Genomic DNA, 26,163 nt, shown 5'->3' on the forward strand with positions numbered 1-26,163 from the left:
AATATCTCTGTAAATGACAACTTTTATTTTATTTTTATACAAAGTTGTCAATTTACAGAGATATTTCTCTTACCCAGCATGGGCATATGTAAAAATACACCCCAAACCACATTGCCCTACTTCTTCTGAGTACGGTGATACCACATGTGACACTTTTTTGCAGGTGCGCAAAAGGGCCCAAATTCCAATGAGTACCCCATATGTGGTCGTAAACCGCTATACGGGCAGAAGGAAAGGAATGCCATACGGTTTTTGGAAGGCAAAGTTTGCTGGACTGTTTTTTTTTACACCATGTCCCTGATGATGCACCCCTAGAGTAGAAACTCCCAGAAAGTGGCCCCATTTTAGAAACTAGGGTGGCAGTATTGTTGATACTAGTTTAGGGTACATATGATTTTTGGTTGCTTGGTATTACACTTTTTGTGAGGCAAGGTAACAAGAAATAGCTTTTTTGGCACCGTTTTTATTTTTTGTTATTTACAACATTCATCTGACAAGTTAGATCATGTGATATTTTTATAGACCAGGTTGTCACGGATGCGGCGTTACCTAATATGTATACTTTTATTTTATTTATGTAAGTTTTACACAATAATATCATTTTTGAAACAAAAAAATAATCATGTTTTAGTGTCCCCATATTCTGAGAGCCATAGTTTATCAGTTTTCGGGCGATTATCTTAAGTAGGGGATCATTTTTTGCGGGATGAGATGACGTTTTGATTGGCACTATTTTGGGGTGCATATAACATTTTGATCGCTTGCTATTACACTTTTTGTGATGTAAGGTGACTAAAAATGGTTTATTTAGCACAGTTTTTACTTTATTTTTTAAGGTGTTCACCTGAGGGGTTAGGTCATGTGATATTTTTATAGAGCCGGTCGATACAGATACGGCGATAACTAATATGTATACTTTTATTTTATTTATGTAAGTTTTACACAATAATATCATTTTTGAAACAAAAAAATAATCATGTTTTAGTGTCCCCATATTCTGAGAGCCATAGTTTATCAGTTTTCGGGCGATTATCTTAAGTAGGGGATCATTTTTTGCGGGATGAGATGACGTTTTGATTGGTACTATTTTGGGGTGCATATGACATTTTGATCGCTTGCTATTACACTTTTTGTGATGTAAGGTGACTAAAAATGGTTTATTTAGCACAGTTTTTACTTTATTTTTTAAGGTGTTCATCTGAGGGGTTAGGTCATGTGATATTTTTTTAGAGCCGGTTGATAAGAACGCGGCGATACCAAATATGTATACTTTTATTTTATTTATGTACGTTTTACACAATAACAGCTTTTTAAAAAATAAATAAATGATGTTTTAGTGTCTCCATATTCTGAGCCATATTTTATTTTTATTTTTTGGGCAATTGTCTCAGGTAGGGGCTAATTTTGATGTAACTGTTAGATTGGTACTATTTTTGTGGGCAAACACCTTTTTGATCGCTTGCTGTTGTACTTTTTGATGTAAGGTGACAAAAAATTGTTTATTTAGCACAGTTATTTTTTATTTTTTATGGTGTTCATCTGAGAGGTTAGGTCATGTGATATGTTTATAGAGCTGGTCGATACGGACGCGGCAATACCAAATATGTATACTTTTTTTCACCCCTTTTTTACCATTTTTTTTAACCTTATTTGGGGAAAATTACGTTTTTGTTTATTTTTACTTGAAACGTAATTTTTTGGGGGGAAACTTTATTATTTCAACTTTTTTCACTTTATTTTTTGTCCTACTTTGGGACTTGAACTTGTGGGAGTATTTTCCTTTACAATGCATTCCAATACATCTGTATTAGAATGCATTGGCTGTATGAGTAATACTGTGTGTATTACTCATACAGCCCCCTGGATCTCACAGGCTCTTCACCGGAAAGCAGCGCAGTGCCTTCCTTAGACATCGCACAGCCTTCCATGCCATCGGGTCCCCCCCACAGCTGCATGGGGGCCCAATGGTACCACCGCCCACCTGATAAGGTAAAAGCCGCAAACCGCAGGTTGTGACAGGATGCTCGCTGAATGATTAACACCTATTAACACCCGCCGCGCCGCAATGTAAATTTAAACTTAGGATGTACCGGTACGTCCTGAGTCCTTAAGGGGTTAAGCACCGAAAATCCTATCTTTACAACAGTCATTTCTATAGTATAGAGGTAAAAACCCAACAGAGACCTGTAAAATAAGTTTAGTAAATGTCTCTGTGATGGAAGAGGGCCACTACCCACACACATATCAAACAGATGGGCCACACAGCCTCATGAATAATAATTAGGCTGACTTTTTCATAGACCGGAATAGAAGTGGCTGGGCCCAGGCCCCCACCCGCTTTGGGCCCTTCACTGCAGTATTGGGCCTTCACTCCTATTGTTTGAATATTAGGCCTCATGCACACAACAGTATTTTTTCACGGTCCGCAAAACAGGGTTCTGTGATCCGTTTCCGTTTTTGTTTCCGTGTGTCTTCCTTGATTTTTGGAGGCTCACCAGTCATCGAAGTCAAGTTTGCCTTGAAAATGATAGGAAAAAAACGGACGCGGATGACAATCTTTTGTGCCTCCGTGTTTTTTCCCGGACCCATTGACTTGAATGGGTCGCGGACCGTGAAAAAGATTGGACAGGTCATATTTTTTTGACGTATTGGAAACGCGGATCACGGACGCGGATGACAAACGGTGCAATATCCGAGTTTTCAACGGACCCATTGAAAATCAATGGGTCCGCAGAAAATCACGGAAAACGGAACAACGGACACGGAACACAACAACGGTTGTGTGCATGAGGCCTTAGTTTGTTAGGCTACTTTCACATTAGAGTATTCTATTCCGCTATTGAGATCTGAACAAAACAAAATGCACCAAAATGCATTAAAATGCATTCTGTTCCGTTTGGATGCGTACCCATCGCGGACAGAAAAACACTGCAAGCAGCATTTTTCTGTCTGCTATGTGGTGCGGAGCAAGACACAATCTGGCACAATAAACAACGGATCCGTCTCCCATTGACTTTCAATGGTGTTCAAGACGGATCCGTCATGGCTATAGAAGACATAATACAACCGGATCCATTCGGATGCATGCGGTTGTATTTTTGTAACTGAAGCGTTTTTTCTGATCCATGACGGATCCACAAAAAACGCTAATGTGAAAGTAGCCTATGTAATGTCTGGTTTTGTTTGTACATATATTCTCTGCTGTAGAATATGATGACTCAATATAAATAAAGCTTGTTATAACTAAACTGTTGACCGTCATGATTTACATTAGGTATCATGATAAATTTGCTACTTCTTTAAAAGGGTTGTCTGATTAAAAATCACATTTCTCTATTACAATCATGCAACACAATTATTATTATAATATTTTTTTTCATTCTCTCAATTGGAATAATTGTTAAAAAATGCTCCTTTGTGTAGAATTTTCTGTTATATTCTTTGTATGCTGCATTCTGGTGTTCTTTTGATTACCTGATTACCTTTTAATTATTCAAAACAATTCTAATTCCAAGTTAAAAATGTATTTTGTGTCATCCGACCAATACAGAATACAGATGTAGAAGTACTAAACTTGTGTGATATCATGTCTCTCCATGATATAGTGACACAAAAACCATTAAGAGTTCCTTGACTCTTAAGTGTTCACATTAAGTTCCTTGACATTGTTTGCATAATATATTAAGAATCAAGATGTGGATTGCTACATCTGCAACAATTTCAACAGTTACTGATAGAGAGGTAGATATAAAAACAATTGCATAGTCATTTTATATATATATTTTAAAGCACAATTTACTGGTCACTATAATTTACTCTTTTGGAAATTATATTATAACTTAGGCTACTTTCACACTTGCGTTCGGAGCGGATCCGTCTGGTGTCTGCACAGACGGATCCGCTCCTATAATGCAAACGCTTGCATCCGTTCAGAACGGATCCGTCTGTATAACAGTTTTTTTCAGATCAGATTTTTCACTTCGTGAAAACTCTGATCCGACAGTATATTCTAACACATAGACGTTCCCATGGTGATGGGGACGCTTTAAGTTAGAATATACTAAAAGAACTGTGTGCATGACTGCCCCCTGCTGCCTGGCAGCACCCGATCTCTTACAGGGGGCTGTGATCCGCACCTGAGGGGTTATTTGTGCGTATCATAGCCCCCTGTAAGAGATCAGGTGCTGCGAGACCCCCTCCCTCCCCTGTATTTAACTCATTGGTGGCCAGTGCGGCCACCAATGAGTTAAATACAGGGGAGGGAGGGGGGCCGCACTGGCCACCAATGAGTTATATACAGGGGAGGTGGGGTCCGCATTGGCCACCAATGAGTTGAATACAGGGGAGGGAGGGGGCTGTGATCCCCACAATTAACCCCTCAGGTGCGGCACCTGAGGGGTTAATTGTGCGGATCACAGCCCCCTGTAAGAGATCAGGTGCTGCCAGGCAGCAGGGGGCAGTCATGTACACAGTTCTCAGTATATTCTAACTAGAAGCGTCCCCATCACTTTGGGAACGCCTCTGTGTTAGAATACACTGTCGGATCTGAGTTTCACGATCTAACTCAAATCCGATGGTATATTATAACATAGAGGCGTTCCCATGGTGATGGGGATGCTTCAAGTTAAAATATACCATCGGATTGGAGAAAACTCTGATCTGATGGTATATTAATAGGGACTCCTGACTTTACATTGAAAGTCAATGGGGGACTGATCCATTTGCAATTGCACCATAGTGTGTCACCGTCAAACGGATCCGTCCCCATTGACTTGCATTGTAAGTCTGGGCGGATTCGTTTGGCTCTGCACGGCTAGGCGGACACGAAAACGCTGCAAGCTGCGTTCGGGTGTCCGCCTGCTGAGCGGAACGGAGGCCAAGCGGAGCCAAACTGATGCATTCTAAGCGGATCCGTATCCACTCAGAATGCATTGGGGCTGTACAGATCCGCTGGGGCCGCTTGTGAGAGCCTTCAAACGGAACTCACAAGCGGAACTCCGAACGCAAGTGTGAAAGTAGCCTTATTTTTTTATGTTTGTAAAAAAAATGGTTTAACATTTTTTTTCATCCACTCTTAATGGGAGTCTTTCACATAAAATCACCATTATAGAACATCAGAATCTCCATTAAATTCCCCATATTAGAATGCTTCCTTCCATATTACTGTCCATCGTCGATTTTCTCAGAAAAACACTTCATTCAATATGTTAATTAGCTTCTGAAGGTGCCCAGGGGTTACGTTCATGCGGCCGTTGACCAGGCCCCTCGGTGCTTTTCATACGAAACCCCTCCCCTTTCAGCCCTCTGGCCCACCCTAGGTTCTTCTGATTACGTCCTCTTCTTAGTGAGAAATCCAGCACTGTTTAACAGATTTGCTGCGCCTGCGCACTTCGTTCCCCATTATGGGCAGGGGCACAAGATCTAGCTGACCTTGTGCCTATGCTCATAATGGGGAGTTAAGTGAGCATGTGTGGCCAATCTGTTGAACGGCGCTGGATTTCTCACTAAGAGGAGGACGTAATCAGAAGAACCTAGGGCGGGCCAGAGGAGTGAAAGGGGAGGGGTTTCGTATGAAAAGCGACGAGGGGCCTGGGCAACGGCCGCATGAACGTCACCCCTGGGCACCTTCAGAAGCTAATTAACCTATTGAATAAAAGTGTTTTTGTGAGAAAATAGACGATGGACCGCAATATGGAAAGTAGCATTCTAATATAGGGAATGTAATGAAGATCCTGATGTTGGTGTTCTATAATGGTTATTTTAGGTGAAAGACTCCCTTTATTTCCTCCATATTACTTATTTTGCTGTGTTTATCAGTTCCAGAAAGAAATGTCTGTTTGTAGCTAGAAATAAAACTGAAAATGAATTGTGGAGAAACAGTGGTTATTGATTCTAATATTACTTTTCTTTCCATTTAAATACAGGCATACAATGAAACATATTTTGCATTTCCTCTTCTTAATAAAAGAAAAACATATAACCAGTTTCACTGTCGAAGCACCTTCTTGGTAAGATGCTCATATTTTTCCCTTGAGTTGTAGGTGTTGCATTACTGTAGAATGACCATCAGTAATTTAAACAAGACTGTGAACTGATGAACAGTAATTCTGTCAGAGGCATAAACTTATACAGGCTGTCTAGAAATGTAGGATCGGGTGAATAAAAGCAGAAAATTCTTTATTTCTTCCATTAAAAGAGTGTACAAAATTCCCTCCTGTATATAAAACTGACGCGTTTCAACCTTTACAGGTCTTAATCATAGATCAACAAAAATGAAATGAAAGCATGGCTAGAAATGGATAGCTATTTAAAGGGACTGAATCTATGTGGTACAGGTGAAAGAATTAATCACGTTCAGTCCTGCTTATTTAACTTCATAGATGCCAATGCTAGCCAAACATGATTCTACAATAAATGTCAAGAAACCCCCCAAAAAAGTTGCATGATTTAGTGACAACAGATTGTATGAAGATAAATATCATTCACAAAAGATGCAATTTTTATTTCTATTTGTTATGTCGTTCAAGTGTTCTACGAAGCGTATTTTAGGTTTTCTAGTAGGGTTACCTACTAGCAGGATATTTTATAAATGACACCTTCGGAGTGACAATTCATGTACTGTTTTTTTATATTATAGTGTTTATTACCATTGGAGTATGTAAACTCCTTAGTAGATTGAACATAAGTACAGGTTTTGCATGGATAACCACCACATTGATGGAAACCTGTATTATGTAATCAAGTAGTTTGTGTGTTTTTAATATTAATATTACAAGGTGCAATTTTTTGGCCAATCGTGAAAGCTTTTCTATATGCCACTCTGCAGCCATTCAACAACAATCTCTGTAGTCTATCATCCTCATAAAGAATGGGCAGATACTTAGAGAGAACCTATACCAGGGAAGGCCAACCTGCGGCTCTCCAGTTGTTGGAAAACTACAACTCCCAGCATGCCCAGACTGCTTACAGGTATCAACCTACACCAGGGCCTGGTAGTAATTGTAGTTTTACAACAGCTGGAGAGCCGCAGGTTGGCCATCCATGACCTATACGATACAGTCGGATTATACTGTAATGTTAAAGTAGGTATTTTTAGATCTTTATTTTGTTCATTTTTTTACAAATTTTTGCTAACCCGTTTCATAGTCTTTGCAAACATCCATTGTGGGTAACCTCTAGCTAATAGCCTGGTACGTATAATGTTTGCCTCTTGTTCAAACTGAGAGGCTGTATTACAATTGCATTTTGACCTAGTTAGGTCTCCTATGGATATAGCTTTTAATGTGTGTTTGGGATGGTATATTTTTGCATGTAAAAGGGTTTTACCCGAAATTGGTTTTCTAAATGTTGAGGTCATGATAACTTGATTTGTAAACCACTATTTATTCCAAGGATTTTGTAAACTCATGGAATAACATCTGAAGCGGTTGCTTAGAAAGTCAATCTGGATATGGTGCAAACAAATATTACCACTATCAATGCCAGTTTGGATAATTTCAAACAAGCAAATGATTTTGAAACTAGGATGAATAAACAGGGGTCGGAATTGGAAGATAATATTTTAAATATTAAGAAGAAAAAATATGTCAGCTGCCCATCTCCGAAAGTCAGAAAAATATATCTCTGCGGACTGTTTACCCTGGCATAAAAGACGCAGTTTAGATTCAGCAAAAGCAATACGATCCGGGTCATCGAGAGCAGCGAGATGATGATCCCCACCCTCTGCCCCCTCATCACCAGAGGAATGGGGAAGTAGGCGAAAATGGAGTTTGCAAGCCTCTCTAAAGCAAACAAAATTCTCACTGATCCCGGAGAACATATTCGGAAGCGAGATCTTAGGCTCGGAACAAACTCCATGAACGCCAGCTAAACTGGTCACCTGAAACTGAGACACAGTTTTACTGAGATCGGCTACCTCCAGCGAAAGACCTTTCATGCGGTCAATCAAGGCTGAAACCGAATCCATGCTGAAGACGGTTTAGGCGGTTTAAATTGTCACGGGTGAAGTTGCAGATAGATGGAACTGATAAATAAACGCTGAGTGCTGCCGGCACCGCTCGCTCTTCGTGCAACGAGAGTAACACACGTCTCAATAGAACGGTTCAACAGGAGACAGGTAGGAACCTGGAATTATCATTCTAACATTGAGTGATTTAAAATCTATTTACCTTGGCGGCAATGCTAAACAGCTGAAAAAGCAAATATAACGGCAAACTTCGGACAGACTTTATGTATTTGCCCTCTTGTATTCTGACTATTATCTGCTTGCATCCATTGAGGATAAGTCACTTTTTTAAGTGACCCATTATATAAATTCACAGGACACTCTCCTCGATGTGCGGTCTGCGGTACTGAATATATTAACAGAGACTATCTACTGCAACAAATAAGTTGCTTAAAGAGACTTCCTGAACATAATAAATTATCCTTGCATACTACGTTACCAAATATTGTGGGAATAGGGGCACCTATTGGGGTAATACCAGTATTTTTTAATTTGTTATTATTAACTTTTGGTACCAATTGTATTTTATTGTGTGATATATGAACTTTGTGCAATTCATGCATTTTATATAGAAGGTTTTTATTGAACAAGTAACTCCCTTATTAATTAACAAATATATTCTTTATGGTCCAAATGTTGTGAGCGCTCACTCACTCCTTTACCATCTTTTCTAATACACTAACAGGTTGCCTATGAGACCCAGCCTGAGGCTGGATCTCCTGGGCACCCGTAGAAGGCACGTCCCAATGCTGTGCAAGGCATTGGGCAGACTCTGCACAGCATCGGGCTGCCTTCTCACCCATCGGGTCCCTGCCACAGGAGTGCGGGGACCCGATGGGCTTTCTCACCCGCATCAACCCCCTTGTATGATGAGGCATAGAAGGGGTTAATGTGCCAGCATCTGTGTTTTCTTTGATGACGGCGCATACAGCAGGGATACAGCTAACGGGAACAATCAGTCCCCTGCAGCTGATCTGGCGGGCGCAGCTCCTGCACCCACCGGATCAGCGCTCTGTAATTGTACTGCGCTGGGCGGCAAGTCACGTCCCGCTGTGCCATATTATTACGGCGCTGGTCGGGAAGGGGTTAAAGACACAGAATGGGGCATGTTTGCCTCTCAGGCCACCTGTGATTTTCACACTAACATCGACTCTTACACGTACTCAGTACTGGAGTACATCAACACCACAATTGACAATGTTACCGCAGAAAAGCACATCACAATGTACCCAAATCAGAAACCATGGATGAACAAGGAAGTGAGGCTTCTACTAAAGGCACGTAACATTGCCTTCAGATCAGCTGACGCTCACGCCTATAGTACGTCCAGGGCAGACCTAAGGAGGGACATCAAGAAGGCCAAGCACAGCTACAAGATGAAGGTGGAGGACCACTTTGTCAACTCTGACCCACGATGCATGTGGCTGGGCATTCAGGCCATCTCAGATTATAGGCTCAGCAATTCCATACCGACAGCCATGACTGTGTCTTCAGTGAGCTAAATGACTACTATGCTCGTTTTGACAAGGACAATAAGGAAAAGTTTGCCAAGACCCTACCCTCTGATGACTGCCATACCTTCACTCTCACCATCATAGATGTCCATAACGAACCGAGCAGTATCAACACTCGCAAGGCTGCTGGCCCTGACGGCATTCCTGGACATGTGCTTCGATCATGTGCTGAGTAGCTTACAGGGGTCTTTACTGACATCTTCAACCAGTCGCTTGCCTAGGCAGTAGTACCAGCGTGCTTCAAGACCACCTCTATTGTGCCAGTGTCGAGACACTCATCACCAATGTGCCTGAACGACTATCGCCCTGTAGCTTTCATGCCTATAGTTATGAAGTGCTTTGAGCGACTGGTCTGGATAACAAGAATACTTATGCAAGAATGCTGTTTGTTGATTTCAGCTCGTCATTCAATACAGTCATTCCTTCCAAGTTGATCACTAAACTTTTGGATCTTGGAATCAGCAACCCTATCTGTAACTGGATCATGGACTTTTTGACCAACATAACCCAGCATGTTAGGTCAGGAAATAGCTGTTCCACCACCATCACACTCAACACTGGAACTCCACATGGTTGTGTGCTGAGCCCATTCCTCTGCTCCCATTTCATCTATGACTGCAGCCTAGGTATGGATCAAATTCCATCATCAAGTTGGCAGATGACACCACTGTGATTGGTCTCATCACTGACAACGATGCAGATGACACCACTGTGATTGGTCTCATCACTGACAACGATGAGTCTGACTATAGGGAAGAGGTAAAACACCTAGCTGTGTGGTGCGCTGACAATTACCTGCTTCTGAAAACAAAAGAGCTCATTGTGGACTTCAGGAGGGAGAAGAGAAACACCTGTGTCCCCATCCATATAAATGGCATGGCTGTTGAATGGGTTTACAGCTTTAATTTCCTGGGGACCTACATCTCTGAGAATCTGCCTGGTCAACAACTGACATTTTCAGCCTGGTGAAGAAGGCACATCAGCGCCTCTTTTCTTCAGTGTCCTCAAAAAAAAAAAAAAAAGCCTCCTGTCTACTGACATACTGGGTAACTTCTATCGCTGTGCAATAGAGCACATCCTGACCAACTGTGTTACAGTCTGGTATGGGAATTGCTCTGTTGCTGACCACAAGGCACTGCAGCAGGTGGTGAAAACTGCACAACGCATCATAGTTACTCTACTTCCTGCTATTCAGGATGTTCACAAGAAGAGATGTCTACGTCAGGCACGCATCATTCTTAGGGACTCCTCTTATCGTGCCAATAAACTCTTCCAGCTCCTTCCTTCCAGAAGTCGCTTGTAACAGTCACGTCCACACACACACAGGGGGAAGGATAGTGACCACTGCACTCCACCATCACCGCTGGGCTGGCCCTGCCTACTTGCCTCGCAAGTCCTGATGACAGGGGACAACTTGACGACAGTCCCTTACTTAGGATATGTGCAGGGAAGACAGACAAGACAAAATACAGAACGTGAACGGACCGGGTCAGAACCAAGAGAGCTATGCAGTACAAAGGGTTAAGCAAAGAATGGTCAGGATAAGCCGGGGTCAAATACCAGGAGAATAGAGAAGTACCAGAGGAGTCCGCAAAGAGTAGTCAGGTGGGAACCGAGGTCACAATAACAGGACAGATGCACAGTACAGGAGGAGCAGGCAAAGGATCGTCAGGGAACAGGATCAGGTGAGTATTCAGTAGTCCAACAAATAGCCAGGAACCTAGAAATTAACAGGCAACCTGTGGCCAGCAGGCTGCCTGTATTTATAATGGGGAGTGAGGGTCATGTGACGTGGCCAGCGTCACATGACCGACAGACCGACCAGTTGAGCACCGAGTGATCAGCTCGGTGCTCAAGGCAGACCTAGGAGCAGGGAGCCTCCCAGCTAGCAAAGCCACCCTGGGAACGAGGTCAAACACAGAACCTTGCTCCCGAAGCTAAGCAGCAGGTCTGCGGCTGATGGGAGACCGAGTGCGCCTTCGGCACCCCGTTACATCGCTTCAGTTCTCTTTAGAATAACACCATCAGGTTTAGGAACAGTTTCCTCCCCATAGCTGTCACCCTATTGAACTCAGTCCCCCGCTGAAACTTATACAGGCTGTCTAGAAATGTAGGATCGGGTGAATAAAAGCAGAAAATTCTTTATTTCTTCCATTAAAAGAGTGTACAAAATTCCCTCCTGTATATAAAACTGACGCGTTTCAACCTTTACAGGTCTTAATCATAGATCAACAAAAATGAAATGAAAGCATGGCTAGAAATGGATAGCTATTTAAAGGGACTGAATCTATGTGGTACAGGTGAAAGAATTAATCACGTTCAGTCCTGCTTATTTAACTTCATAGATGCCAATGCTAGCCAAACATGATTCTACAATAAATGTCAAGAAACCCCCCAAAAAAGTTGCATGATTTAGTGACAACAGATTGTATGAAGATAAATATCATTCACAAAAGATGCAATTTTTATTTCTATTTGTTATGTCGTTCAAGTGTTCTACGAAGCGTATTTTAGGTTTTCTAGTAGGGTTACCTACTAGCAGGATATTTTATAAATGACACCTTCGGAGTGACAATTCATGTACTGTTTTTTTATATTATAGTGTTTATTACCATTGGAGTATGTAAACTCCTTAGTAGATTGAACATAAGTACAGGTTTTGCATGGATAACCACCACATTGATGGAAACCTGTATTATGTAATCAAGTAGTTTGTGTGTTTTTAATATTAATATTACAAGGTGCAATTTTTTGGCCAATCGTGAAAGCTTTTCTATATGCCACTCTGCAGCCATTCAACAACAATCTCTGTAGTCTATCATCCTCATAAAGAATGGGCAGATACTTAGAGAGAACCTATACCAGGGAAGGCCAACCTGCGGCTCTCCAGTTGTTGGAAAACTACAACTCCCAGCATGCCCAGACTGCTTACAGGTATCAACCTACACCAGGGCCTGGTAGTAATTGTAGTTTTACAACAGCTGGAGAGCCGCAGGTTGGCCATCCATGACCTATACGATACAGTCGGATTATACTGTAATGTTAAAGTAGGTATTTTTAGATCTTTATTTTGTTCATTTTTTTACAAATTTTTGCTAACCCGTTTCATAGTCTTTGCAAACATCCATTGTGGGTAACCTCTAGCTAATAGCCTGGTACGTATAATGTTTGCCTCTTGTTCAAACTGAGAGGCTGTATTACAATTGCATTTTGACCTAGTTAGGTCTCCTATGGATATAGCTTTTAATGTGTGTTTGGGATGGTATATTTTTGCATGTAAAAGGGTTTTACCCGAAATTGGTTTTCTAAATGTTGAGGTCATGATAACTTGATTTGTAAACCACTATTTATTCCAAGGATTTTGTAAACTCATGGAATAACATCTGAAGCGGTTGCTTAGAAAGTCAATCTGGATATGGTGCAAACAAATATTACCACTATCAATGCCAGTTTGGATAATTTCAAACAAGCAAATGATTTTGAAACTAGGATGAATAAACAGGGGTCGGAATTGGAAGATAATATTTTAAATATTAAGAAGAAAAAATATGTCAGCTGCCCATCTCCGAAAGTCAGAAAAATATATCTCTGCGGACTGTTTACCCTGGCATAAAAGACGCAGTTTAGATTCAGCAAAAGCAATACGATCCGGGTCATCGAGAGCAGCGAGATGATGATCCCCACCCTCTGCCCCCTCATCACCAGAGGAATGGGGAAGTAGGCGAAAATGGAGTTTGCAAGCCTCTCTAAAGCAAACAAAATTCTCACTGATCCCGGAGAACATATTCGGAAGCGAGATCTTAGGCTCGGAACAAACTCCATGAACGCCAGCTAAACTGGTCACCTGAAACTGAGACACAGTTTTACTGAGATCGGCTACCTCCAGCGAAAGACCTTTCATGCGGTCAATCAAGGCTGAAACCGAATCCATGCTGAAGACGGTTTAGGCGGTTTAAATTGTCACGGGTGAAGTTGCAGATAGATGGAACTGATAAATAAACGCTGAGTGCTGCCGGCACCGCTCGCTCTTCGTGCAACGAGAGTAACACACGTCTCAATAGAACGGTTCAACAGGAGACAGGTAGGAACCTGGAATTATCATTCTAACATTGAGTGATTTAAAATCTATTTACCTTGGCGGCAATGCTAAACAGCTGAAAAAGCAAATATAACGGCAAACTTCGGACAGACTTTATGTATTTGCCCTCTTGTATTCTGACTATTATCTGCTTGCATCCATTGAGGATAAGTCACTTTTTTAAGTGACCCATTATATAAATTCACAGGACACTCTCCTCGATGTGCGGTCTGCGGTACTGAATATATTAACAGAGACTATCTACTGCAACAAATAAGTTGCTTAAAGAGACTTCCTGAACATAATAAATTATCCTTGCATACTACGTTACCAAATATTGTGGGAATAGGGGCACCTATTGGGGTAATACCAGTATTTTTTAATTTGTTATTATTAACTTTTGGTACCAATTGTATTTTATTGTGTGATATATGAACTTTGTGCAATTCATGCATTTTATATAGAAGGTTTTTATTGAACAAGTAACTCCCTTATTAATTAACAAATATATTCTTTATGGTCCAAATGTTGTGAGCGCTCACTCACTCCTTTACCATCTTTTCTAATACACTAACAGGTTGCCTATGAGACCCAGCCTGAGGCTGGATCTCCTGGGCACCCGTAGAAGGCACGTCCCAATGCTGTGCAAGGCATTGGGCAGACTCTGCACAGCATCGGGCTGCCTTCTCACCCATCGGGTCCCTGCCACAGGAGTGCGGGGACCCGATGGGCTTTCTCACCCGCATCAACCCCCTTGTATGATGAGGCATAGAAGGGGTTAATGTGCCAGCATCTGTGTTTTCTTTGATGACGGCGCATACAGCAGGGATACAGCTAACGGGAACAATCAGTCCCCTGCAGCTGATCTGGCGGGCGCAGCTCCTGCACCCACCGGATCAGCGCTCTGTAATTGTACTGCGCTGGGCGGCAAGTCACGTCCCGCTGTGCCATATTATTACGGCGCTGGTCGGGAAGGGGTTAAAGACACAGAATGGGGCATGTTTGCCTCTCAGGCCACCTGTGATTTTCACACTAACATCGACTCTTACACGTACTCAGTACTGGAGTACATCAACACCACAATTGACAATGTTACCGCAGAAAAGCACATCACAATGTACCCAAATCAGAAACCATGGATGAACAAGGAAGTGAGGCTTCTACTAAAGGCACGTAACATTGCCTTCAGATCAGCTGACGCTCACGCCTATAGTACGTCCAGGGCAGACCTAAGGAGGGACATCAAGAAGGCCAAGCACAGCTACAAGATGAAGGTGGAGGACCACTTTGTCAACTCTGACCCACGATGCATGTGGCTGGGCATTCAGGCCATCTCAGATTATAGGCTCAGCAATTCCATACCAATTCCATACCGACAGCCATGACTGTGTCTTCAGTGAGCTAAATGACTACTATGCTCGTTTTGACAAGGACAATAAGGAAAAGTTTGCCAAGACCCTACCCTCTGATGACTGCCATACCTTCACTCTCACCATCATAGATGTCCATAACGAACCGAGCAGTATCAACACTCGCAAGGCTGCTGGCCCTGACGGCATTCCTGGACATGTGCTTCGATCATGTGCTGAGTAGCTTACAGGGGTCTTTACTGACATCTTCAACCAGTCGCTTGCCTAGGCAGTAGTACCAGCGTGCTTCAAGACCACCTCTATTGTGCCAGTGTCGAGACACTCATCACCAATGTGCCTGAACGACTATCGCCCTGTAGCTTTCATGCCTATAGTTATGAAGTGCTTTGAGCGACTGGTCTGGATAACAAGAATACTTATGCAAGAATGCTGTTTGTTGATTTCAGCTCGTCATTCAATACAGTCATTCCTTCCAAGTTGATCACTAAACTTTTGGATCTTGGAATCAGCAACCCTATCTGTAACTGGATCATGGACTTTTTGACCAACATAACCCAGCATGTTAGGTCAGGAAATAGCTGTTCCACCACCATCACACTCAACACTGGAACTCCACATGGTTGTGTGCTGAGCCCATTCCTCTGCTCCCATTTCATCTATGACTGCAGCCTAGGTATGGATCAAATTCCATCATCAAGTTGGCAGATGACACCACTGTGATTGGTCTCATCACTGACAACGATGCAGATGACACCACTGTGATTGGTCTCATCACTGACAACGATGAGTCTGACTATAGGGAAGAGGTAAAACACCTAGCTGTGTGGTGCGCTGACAATTACCTGCTTCTGAAAACAAAAGAGCTCATTGTGGACTTCAGGAGGGAGAAGAGAAACACCTGTGTCCCCATCCATATAAATGGCATGGCTGTTGAATGGGTTTACAGCTTTAATTTCCTGGGGACCTACATCTCTGAGAATCTGCCTGGTCAACAACTGACATTTTCAGCCTGGTGAAGAAGGCACATCAGCGCCTCTTTTCTTCAGTGTCCTCAAAAAAAAAAAAAAAAGCCTCCTGTCTACTGACATACTGGGTAACTTCTATCGCTGTGCAATAGAGCACATCCTGACCAACTGTGTTACAGTCTGGTATGGGAATTGCTCTGTTGCTGACCACAAGGCACTGCAGCAGGTGGTGAAAACTGCACAACGCATCATAGTTACTCTACTTCCTGCTATTCAGGATGTTCACAAGAAGAGATGTCTACGTCAGGCACGCATCATTCTTAGGGACTCCTCTTATCGTGCCAATAAACTCTTCCAGCTCCTTCCTTCCAGAAGTCGCTTGTAACAGTCACGTCCACACACACACAGGGGGAAGGATAGTGACCACTGCACTCCACCATCACCGCTGGGCTGGCCCTGCCTACTTGCCTCGCAAGTCCTGATGACAGGGGACAACTTGACGACAGTCCCTTACTTAGGATATGTGCAGGGAAGACAGACAAGACAAAATACAGAACGTGAACGGACCGGGTCAGAACCAAGAGAGCTATGCAGTACAAAGGGTTAAGCAAAGAATGGTCAGGATAAGCCGGGGTCAAATACCAGGAGAATAGAGAAGTACCAGAGGAGTCCGCAAAGAGTAGTCAGGTGGGAACCGAGGTCACAATAACAGGACAGATGCACAGTACAGGAGGAGCAGGCAAAGGATCGTCAGGGAACAGGATCAGGTGAGTATTCAGTAGTCCAACAAATAGCCAGGAACCTAGAAATTAACAGGCAACCTGTGGCCAGCAGGCTGCCTGTATTTATAATGGGGAGTGAGGGTCATGTGACGTGGCCAGCGTCACATGACCGACAGACCGACCAGTTGAGCACCGAGTGATCAGCTCGGTGCTCAAGGCAGACCTAGGAGCAGGGAGCCTCCCAGCTAGCAAAGCCACCCTGGGAACGAGGTCAAACACAGAACCTTGCTCCCGAAGCTAAGCAGCAGGTCTGCGGCTGATGGGAGACCGAGTGCGCCTTCGGCACCCCGTTACATCGCTTCAGTTCTCTTTAGAATAACACCATCAGGTTTAGGAACAGTTTCCTCCCCATAGCTGTCACCCTATTGAACTCAGTCCCCCGCTGAAATCTTTTGAGCCACCCTTACTTAACCCTCTACACTCCTCCTCCCCTCCATTCCTCCCAGTGACCATGATCATGACTGTCACTCATTTTCATCATTCATTCTCAACATTTACAGTATGTTCACATTGCTTACTGCTATAGTTGGGACACTGCCATAGCATAAGTCTCTGTTGTAGTACGTACTTACACTTATAGTACGTACACTAAGGGTTCTTTCACACTTGCGTTGTCCGTATCCGTCGTGTACTCCATTTGCCGGAATTGCACGCTGGATCCGGAAAAACGCAAGTGACCTGAAAGCATTTGAAGACGGATTAGTCTTCAAAATGCGTTCAGTGTTACTATGGCAGCCAGGATGCTATTAAAGTCCTGGTTGCCATAGTAGTAGTGGGGAGCGGGGGAGTAGTATACTTACCACCCAGGGCACTCCAGAATGACGTCAGAGCGCCCCATGCGCATGGATGACGTGATCCATGCGATCACGTCATTCATGCGAGTGGGGCGCCTTGACGTCACTCTGAAGCGCCCCGGGAGCCGCACAGACGGTAAGTATACTGCTCCCCCATTCCCCACTACACTTTACCATTGCAAACAGGACTTTAGCGTCCTGGCAGCCATGGTAACCATTCAGAAAAAGCTAAACGTCGGATCCGGTAATGCGCCGAAACGACGTTTAGCTTAAGGCCGAATCCGGATTAATGCCTTTCAATGGGCACTAATTCCGGATCCGGCCTTGCGGCAAGTGTTCAGGATTTTTGGCTGGAGCAAAAAGCGCAGCATGCTGCGGTATTTTCTCCGGCCAATAAAACGTTCCGGTCCTGAACTGAAGACATCCTGATGCATCCTGAACGGATTTCTCTCCATTCAGTATGCATGGGTATAAGGCCTCATGCACACGACCGTTGTGTGCACCCGTGGCCGTTGTTCCGTTTTCTGTGATTTTCATTATTTATTTATTTTTATTTTTCAAAATGCTTTATTGCAAAATGGTTATCATATACAGAGTACTTTGAAAAGGAGGTGTGAGCTCCATTATGCAAAAATTGTTTTACAATAATAAGCATCAATCAACAACAACAAGAAATAGGATGTATGTAAACAGAGCTATATACTTTGATACACAAGTCCGCAGGTTAGGAGGGGGTCAAACTGTTGAAAAGCTGTAAAGCCGGGTGGAAGGTGGGATTTAATCTTGGAAACCTCTATAGGATCTCCAATTTTTCCAAAGGATTGTAAATTTGTGGTGTGACCTGTTTTCCCAGGCTGATATTTCCTCGAATCTATATAGGGATTCAACTTTGTTGAGCCAGTGATCCACAGATAGAACATTTGGTGATAGCAAGTGTGTAGGGATCAAGAGTCGTGCGGCTACAATTAGTATCTTGAACAGGGGGGGGGATGATTGTCTTGCGATTAAGATGCAATCCTAGAAGGGCTAAGATCGGTGATGGCTTGACATTGGATTTGCAAATTTCGTTGCATTTAAAAAAAAATAATACTCCACCAATCAAAGATTAGGGGACAGGCCCACCAGATATGTAGCATTGTCCCACGTTCTTCTCCGCACCTCCAACATGTGTCAGAACCACTATTGCTATAATGATGGGTGACATCAGGTGTTTTATACCATCTAGTCAGTACCTTATATCCATTTTCTTGGATTCTAGTACATCTAGAGGACGAATGCGGAATTTTAAAGATAAGGAGGAGTTCTTCATGAGTGTAGTGGGTGTTTAATTCTTTTTCCCATAAGGTTATAAAACTGGGTTTGGGTGGCATGATTATAGTATTGAGGTATTTATAAAGTAGGGATATAACTTTCCTCGGGGGAGTAGGGCTGCGGATGAGACTCTCAAACCATGTAAGGGGTCTCATTAAAGAGCTTAGCGGGATGTGTTTGTTGATATATGTCACCAGCAAGTGAAGCATGTGTGGGTGAGATTCGATCTCGGGTAGATAAGAGATCAGGGTTTCATGATTTAATGGTCCCTCCTCATTCTTTAGTAGAATGTCAATTAAAGGTATATCAGAGGTACGTAAATTCTTGTGGATGCTTTGTCTAAGCTCTAGGGGAGCTAACCCTATTACATCTCTGATTTGTGCCAAAGGGGATGGTGATGGGAAACCCCATTTCGAGTCCTGGAACCATTTCCACGCCTCGAACGTAGATATGACCAGCAAGTTGTGTTTAATCGATGGGGACAAATTGTGGTGTGGGTCTACCAGCAGCGTCCTTAATGACGGCATGTAAGCAGGGGTCTCCATACCAACCCAGGATTTTTGTTCAGGAATCCTAAACCAGTCTAGGGCCCTGGAGAGGAGTATTGCTTTGTTGTACAATTGAGGGTTGGGAAGGCCTATGCCTCCTTGATTTCTGGACCTCTGAAGGGTGTTGATATTGATCCTTGCCTTTTTACCGTTCCATACAAATGAGCGTATAGATTTCCCCAGAGATTGGAAAAAAGAGTTGGGGACGGGTATGGGGAGGACTTGGTGGAGATATGTCAGTCTAGGTAGGACAAGGGACATGACCATATTTTTGCGTCCGAACCAGGAAAGTAGCGGGGGGTTTAGAATTTCTAGTTGGCGTTTAATAGAGTCCAGTAGTGGGATATAGTTAAATTTATACAAAGAGGAAATATCGGGGTGATATTGTTGTCACTACGAATGAGAATAAGGAGGGGCTCTAAAATCAAAACAAAAATCAAGGGGGACAGGGGGCATCCCTGCCTAGTTCCATTTTTTATGGAAAAAGGATGGGATATAGTGTTGTTGATCAGCACAGACGCCGAAGCATTAGTGTACATGGCTTGAACGGAATTTATAAAGGCATTTGGAATTCCAAAATGCTCCATTGTGCGATACATATAATTCCAGTGCACTCGGTCGAACGCTTTTTCGGCATCTGTGCTGACCAATACCAAAGGATGGCGAAATTTTGAGGCATACGATAAAAAATGTAAGACTCTGGCTGTATTATCTTTTCCCTCTCTACCTTTAATAAAGCCTGTTTGATCTCTATGTATAAGTTGTGGGAGGATAGGGGCAAGGCGATTAGCTAGCAGTTTAGCCAACAGTTTTAGGTCCAAATTTAATAAAGAGATAGGGTGGTAATTGCCACAGTCTGTAGGGTCCTTCCCCTCTTTAGGTATTATGGTGATATTGGCTTTTGTCATTTCTTTGGAGAGAGGGTCGCCTTGTAGAGTTCTGTTACATACAATAAGTAGGTGAGGTGATACGATAGTTTGGAAGGATTTGTAGTATAGAGCTGGAAAGCCATCAGGGCCGGGGGCCTTACCTTTTGGGAGTTGATTTATGGCTAAGTGGAGTTCCTCGTTTGTAAAAGGGGAGTTTAGGGTATTGATATGGCCGATATTCATACGGGGCATACCTATAGAGCTGAGAAAAAGATTTATTGAATCCTGGTGTGTGGTGTTGGTGGTAGGATCCTCCTGGGAGGGAAGGTTATACAGAGAACGGTAGAATTCAGAGAACCTACGGGCTATGTCTTCAGTATTAAGGAGTATATCTCCTTCTTTATTGCGGATTTTGCTAATTAAATTTTGGGCCTTCCTTTTTTTAATTCTGGACATCATAAATTTGGACACCTTGTCTCCGTGGGCAAAATATTTGTACTGCGCATGGAGGAAAAATTTGGCCGATTGAGTGTTTAGAAGGTTTTTTAGTTCAGCCTTGAGGAGCGCAAGTTTAGTCATGTGGGAGTCTAGGAGGGATCTCTTATGGAGGGTCTCAATATCTTTGATGCTTTTAAGAAGAGAGTCGATACGGGCGAGTCTCAGTTTTTTAGTATGTGAGCCTAGACTTATGAGTTGACCTCGGATGAAAGCCTTGTGAGTATCCCACAGGGTATAGGGGTCAATACCAGGGGTATTATTGGACGAGAAGAAATATTTCAACCAGTTAAGGACTTTTTCTTTATTTTCAGGGGATTGGTTCAACATCTCGTTGAGTCTCCATTTATAGGAGGTAACTGGTCTGTCGTGTGTGAGGATGTTAATCCATATAGGGGCATGATCGGAAATGCTGATAGAGCCAATAGAGCCAATCTGGCCTTTAGAGCATAGTTGGATATGGTCAGCTGAAATCAGAAAGTAGTCCAAACGTTGATATGAACTGTGAGGGTTTGAGAAAAATGTGTAATCCCTAACTGTGGGGTTCAGGGATCTCCAGATGTCAATCAGGCGACGTTCATGGAAAGACTTCCTCAGTTTGCCTAAGGCTTTGTTTGATAGAGCAGATTTTTTAGAGGATGAGTCTTCAGAGGGAATCAAAGTAAGATTGAGGTCACCACCTATAATGGTCACCCCTTCTCTAAAATGATCAATTGTTTGGAGAATCTTGTGTATCCACGTGATCTGATTGACATTTGGAGCGTACACATTGATAAATGTGTATATCTGATTGGCTATACAACCTTTTAAGAAGTTAAATCTGCCCTCAGGGTCTAGTATTTGATCTATAAAGGTGAATGGGATATTTCTACTAAAGCCAACACTAACTCCTCTGGAGGTAGACGAGTTTGTGCCACAAAGGTACCAAATGGGAAAGCAAGAACGAGACAAATTCGAGAAGTGGTTTACCCTGAAGTGCGTCTCCTGGAGGAGGACGACGGAGCAACCCATTTTCCTTAACTCTGACAGAATTTGGCAGCATTTGGAAGGGGCATTAAAGCCCTTTACATTGTAGGAGGTAACTTGTATGTCCGCCATTTTACCTTATGATCTGAATGGGACCGATCCGCCGTCTCCCACCATAAGAGGCTTTTAATCCAGACTTGCTGTGGGATGCAAACAGACATGTATCATTATACTTTCCTGCGGAATGTTTAAAGGGGACGCAGATCATTATACATCCTGAAACAAAAGTGTTAACCATATAACAATGAGGTAATAAACCTAATGTAAACATTAAAGTGTCAGGCATGGTCAAGCCTGAAAAGTAGTAATGGGGGGAAAAAAGATAAACATGTTAGAGATCACCATTTTGATAATGTTCTGGCAAGTCCGGTCGGACATGGAAGGATATCATCAGTTGTCCATAGGTAGTCTTCTGGACGAGGATCTTCTTGGGTTCCTGGGGCTCCTGTTGCGTTTTGCGGTACGTTGGCGCTCCCAGATGCCTGGTTGTGGAATGTCAGGGAGGTTGGAAAATTCCTGAACGGGGTCCCAGTTTTCTATCTCCAGTGGGTCAATCTGTAGGTGATTGAATATTGGATCCAGATCTGCGTGGTTGGAAATTGAGAATCTGCGGCCCTCGTACGCAAATGTAAGCCCAAAAGGAAATGTCCACCTGTAGGGGATCTTGCGATCTCTCAGCCATCTTGTCAGAGGGCCCAGGGCTCTTCTTCTATCCAGGGTGGACTGAGCCAGGTCTTGGAAAATTTGAATGTCATGTCCGTCCCAGATCACTTTACCGGACTGGCGGGCTTTGATGATAACTGCCTCTTTGACTTGGAAACTGAGGAATTTGCATATGATGTCTCTTGGTGGAGCCGTGGCAGGGGGTTCAGGCCTTAGGGCACGGTGGGCCCTCTCAAGGATGACTTCATGGACTGTATCTGGGCCAAGAAGCGACATGCAGATTTGCACCACAGTACTCGGCACTTCTCTCGCTTCCACCGTTTCAGGGATCCCTCAGAAGCGTAAATTGTTCCGCCTACCTCTATTTTCCTGGTCCTCCAGGGAGCTGCAGAGGTTGTTCATCTTTTGCTGGATGATCAGGAACCGCTGTGAAACTTCAGTCTGATGTCTGATGATGGCGTCCTGTGTTTTCAAGTGTTTCCACACGGGAGCCCACTTGAGTTATCTCTTGTTTGATGGCCGCAAGATCGGAGCTCAGAGGCTCCAGGGCTGATGCTAAGGAGGAGGACAAGAGCTCCTTCAGAAATGAGCGAGAGATCAGGAGGTCGTCCGTATCTTCTTCTTCGCCTCCTGTACCCTGGTCTGGCAGGTCTATTTGTTTAAAGCGCGGGGCGCGAGTAGGAGTCGGCCTATCTTGAGCTCTTTGGATACATGCAGCGTCGCTGCCTTTTTTAATGAATTTGTCCATCTCCCCGGTAGTAGGATTCCTCCTATCTGGGGCAGCTTGTTCTCCGGTCCTTGGGCCTCCGATTTTGACCATGATCGGCGTGCCAGCTTGTTAATAGAGCGCTTCAGAGGTGATCTCTGTACGGAGCAGCAGCCTCAAGCGTCCTTACTGTTTCGGCGCTTGCTCCGCCCCCGTTTTCTGTGATTTTCTGCGGATCCATTGACTTTCAATGGGTCCGTTGAAAACTCGGAAAATGCACCATTTGTCATCCGCCTCTGTGATCCGTGTATCCTGTCTGTCAAAAAAAATAGGACCTGTCCTATTTTTTTGACGGACAACGGTTCACGGACCCATTCAAGTCAATGGGTCCGTGATCCATGGCCATAGGTTACTTTCATACAGACGGATCCGAAGATCCGTCTGCATGCAAGCTTTTTCAGAGCTGAGTTTTTACTTTGTGAAAACTCAGATCCCACAGTATATTCTAACACAGAGGCGTTCCCATAGTGATGGGGACGCTTCTAGTTAGAATATATTACGAACTGTGTACATGACTGCCCCCTGCTGCCTGGCAGCACCCGATCTCTTACAGGGGGCTGTGATCCGTACAATTAACCCCATAGGTGCCGCACCTGAAGGGGTTAATTGTGCGTATCATAGCCCACTGTAAGAGATCCGGGGCTGCCAGGCAGCAGGGGTCAGACCCCCCTTCCTCCCCAGTTTAAATTACTTTGGTGGCCAGTGCAGCCCCCCCCCTCCCTCTATTGTATTAATATCATTGGTGGCCAGTGTGCGTCCTCCCCCTGCCCCCCCCTCTCCCTCCCTCTATTGTATTAATATCATTGGTGGCACAGTGTGCGGGCTACCAATGATATAAATACAATAGAGGGAGGGGGGGCACACACTGGCCACCAATGATATTCAAACTGGGGAGGGAGGGGGGTTTGCCCCCTGCTGCCTCGCAGCCCCTGATCTCTTACAGGCGGATATGATACGCACAATTAACCCCTTCAGGTGCGGCACCTGAGGGATTAATTGTGCTGATCACGGCCCCCTGTAAGAGATCAGGTGCTGCCAGGCAGCAGGGGGCAGTCATGTACACAGTTCGTAGTATATTCTAACTAGAAGTGTCCCCATCTCAATGGGAACGCCTCTGTGTTAGAGTATACTGTCGGATATGAGTTTTCACGATGTAACTCAAATCCGATTGTATATTCTAACATAGAGGCGTTCCCATGGTGATGGGGACACTTCTAATTAGAATATACCATCGGATTGGAGAAAACTCTGATCCGATGGTATAATAGGGACTCCTAACATTACATTGAAAGTCAATGGGGGACGGATCTGTTTGCAATTGCACCATATTGTGTCAACGTCAAATGGATCCGTCCCCATTGACTTGCATTGTAAATCAGGACGGATCCGTTTGGGTCCACACGGCCAGGCGGACACCAAAACGACTTTTTCCTTCATGTCCGTGGATCCTCCAAAAATCAAGAAAGACCCACGGAAGGAAAAATGGACACGGATCACGGACCTGCGGACCTTAAAAAAAAACTGTTGTGTGCATGAGACTCTATGCCGGAAAAGAACAACGCAAGTGTGAAAGAGCCCTTAGACTGTTGACTATTATAGTCTGTTCATAGCACTACTCTTCCACTTCTGGAGCTATATTCATAGCATTCTGCAGATTTGTTTATTATACATCTGTAAATTTGTATATACGTAGCACATCTGTATACTTGTTCATAGTACATCTGTATACCTGTTTACAGTACAGTTGTATATTTGCTGCCTGTATAGCAATATTGAACAGTTCATCTGTATATATGTATAGATCAGCATATCTGTATATATGTGTACATCAGTACATCTGTATATTTGTCCATATGTTTTCTCTATATATTGCAATATAAACACTTGTATACTTAATTTATCTGTATATAACTATTCCTATTTTCTACACTATCCTTATCTGTATATAACTTGTTTTTATTGCACTTGCTGCTCTTTGCACTTCTGATTGTATGCAGACTTTATTTCGTTACCCTGTATTATATATGTGTAATCACAATAAAGTTGAATCAAATCGAATCAAATCAATTGCAGTATGAGCAACAGATTGTCAAAATGTAATCTGCCTCCGACATGTGCACAGTGTTACCAGGCAATCCGACAACTAAAATATTGAGACGTATGTCATTGTTATTATCTGAGGGCCTTACATTAGGAGTTATTGATCAGAAGCAGAGCGAATATATGACTGTTAAGGAACCAGTTACACCTATTATTTACGGGCTCCCAAAGGTAGACAAAGGGACCTCACTCACTCCATTGGGGCTCGGGGGGGCTCTTTCTGTGAAAATGCGGGGGCTTGGTTAGATATTCTTTTTGCTGATTAGACACTGCCACTTTGCTGATTAGAGGGGGTTGGACCTTGTGCTATATAAAATGAATGGTTTTAATATATGTGTTATGTCTTGATGAAGGGCTGGATTCTGTAGCCCGAAACGCGTTACTGTACATCTTTTTCCTATGATATTGGTGGATTTTATACGATAAGCCAATAAAGAACAATTTTTTACTCCACAACGCTGGATTTTCTCTTTCTTTTACATCCTATGGTTTGTAGAGTTCCAGAATATCTTAAAGATACCAAAGAGGTGTTATGTAATTTGCATAAATAAAAATGGCATCAGGACAATTGGTGGTTGAGCTGTCATGTCACAGCACTATATCCATCGTTCCACATTTTTATTTATTTTTTTATAAATTCTTTATTTTTCAAGAATTTTTCATCAAGAATGAACAAAAAGAATGAACAAACATTGGTTAGATTGAGAATGTCCCAGGTCATAGACACATTAACCAACAGGTAGAGGACGCACAATGTCCATTCTGTCCAATAACATGAGACGCATGAAATCACGTCTCCTAGAGCCTCGAGAACAATGATATATATATTGTACACAGCAAAGCATGACGTCCCAAGGAGACACGTCAAATTAGAACA

General features: G+C 43.2%; 1 protein-coding gene across 1 annotated transcript in view; it reads left to right on the plus strand.

Annotated features, from left to right (window-relative positions):
• LOC122945418 (GPI inositol-deacylase-like) overlaps positions 1-26,163 on the plus strand; it is a 657,393-nt gene that overhangs the window by 536,920 nt on the left and 94,310 nt on the right. The window contains exon 10 of the mRNA XM_044304488.1: positions 5,925-6,008. Within this exon, the coding sequence (XP_044160423.1) occupies positions 5,925-6,008 (84 nt within the window). The remainder of the gene's footprint in view (positions 1-5,924; positions 6,009-26,163) is intronic.

Source organism: Bufo gargarizans, chromosome 8, assembly GCF_014858855.1.
Source record: "Bufo gargarizans isolate SCDJY-AF-19 chromosome 8, ASM1485885v1, whole genome shotgun sequence".
Lineage (NCBI taxonomy): Eukaryota > Metazoa > Chordata > Amphibia > Anura > Bufonidae > Bufo > Bufo gargarizans.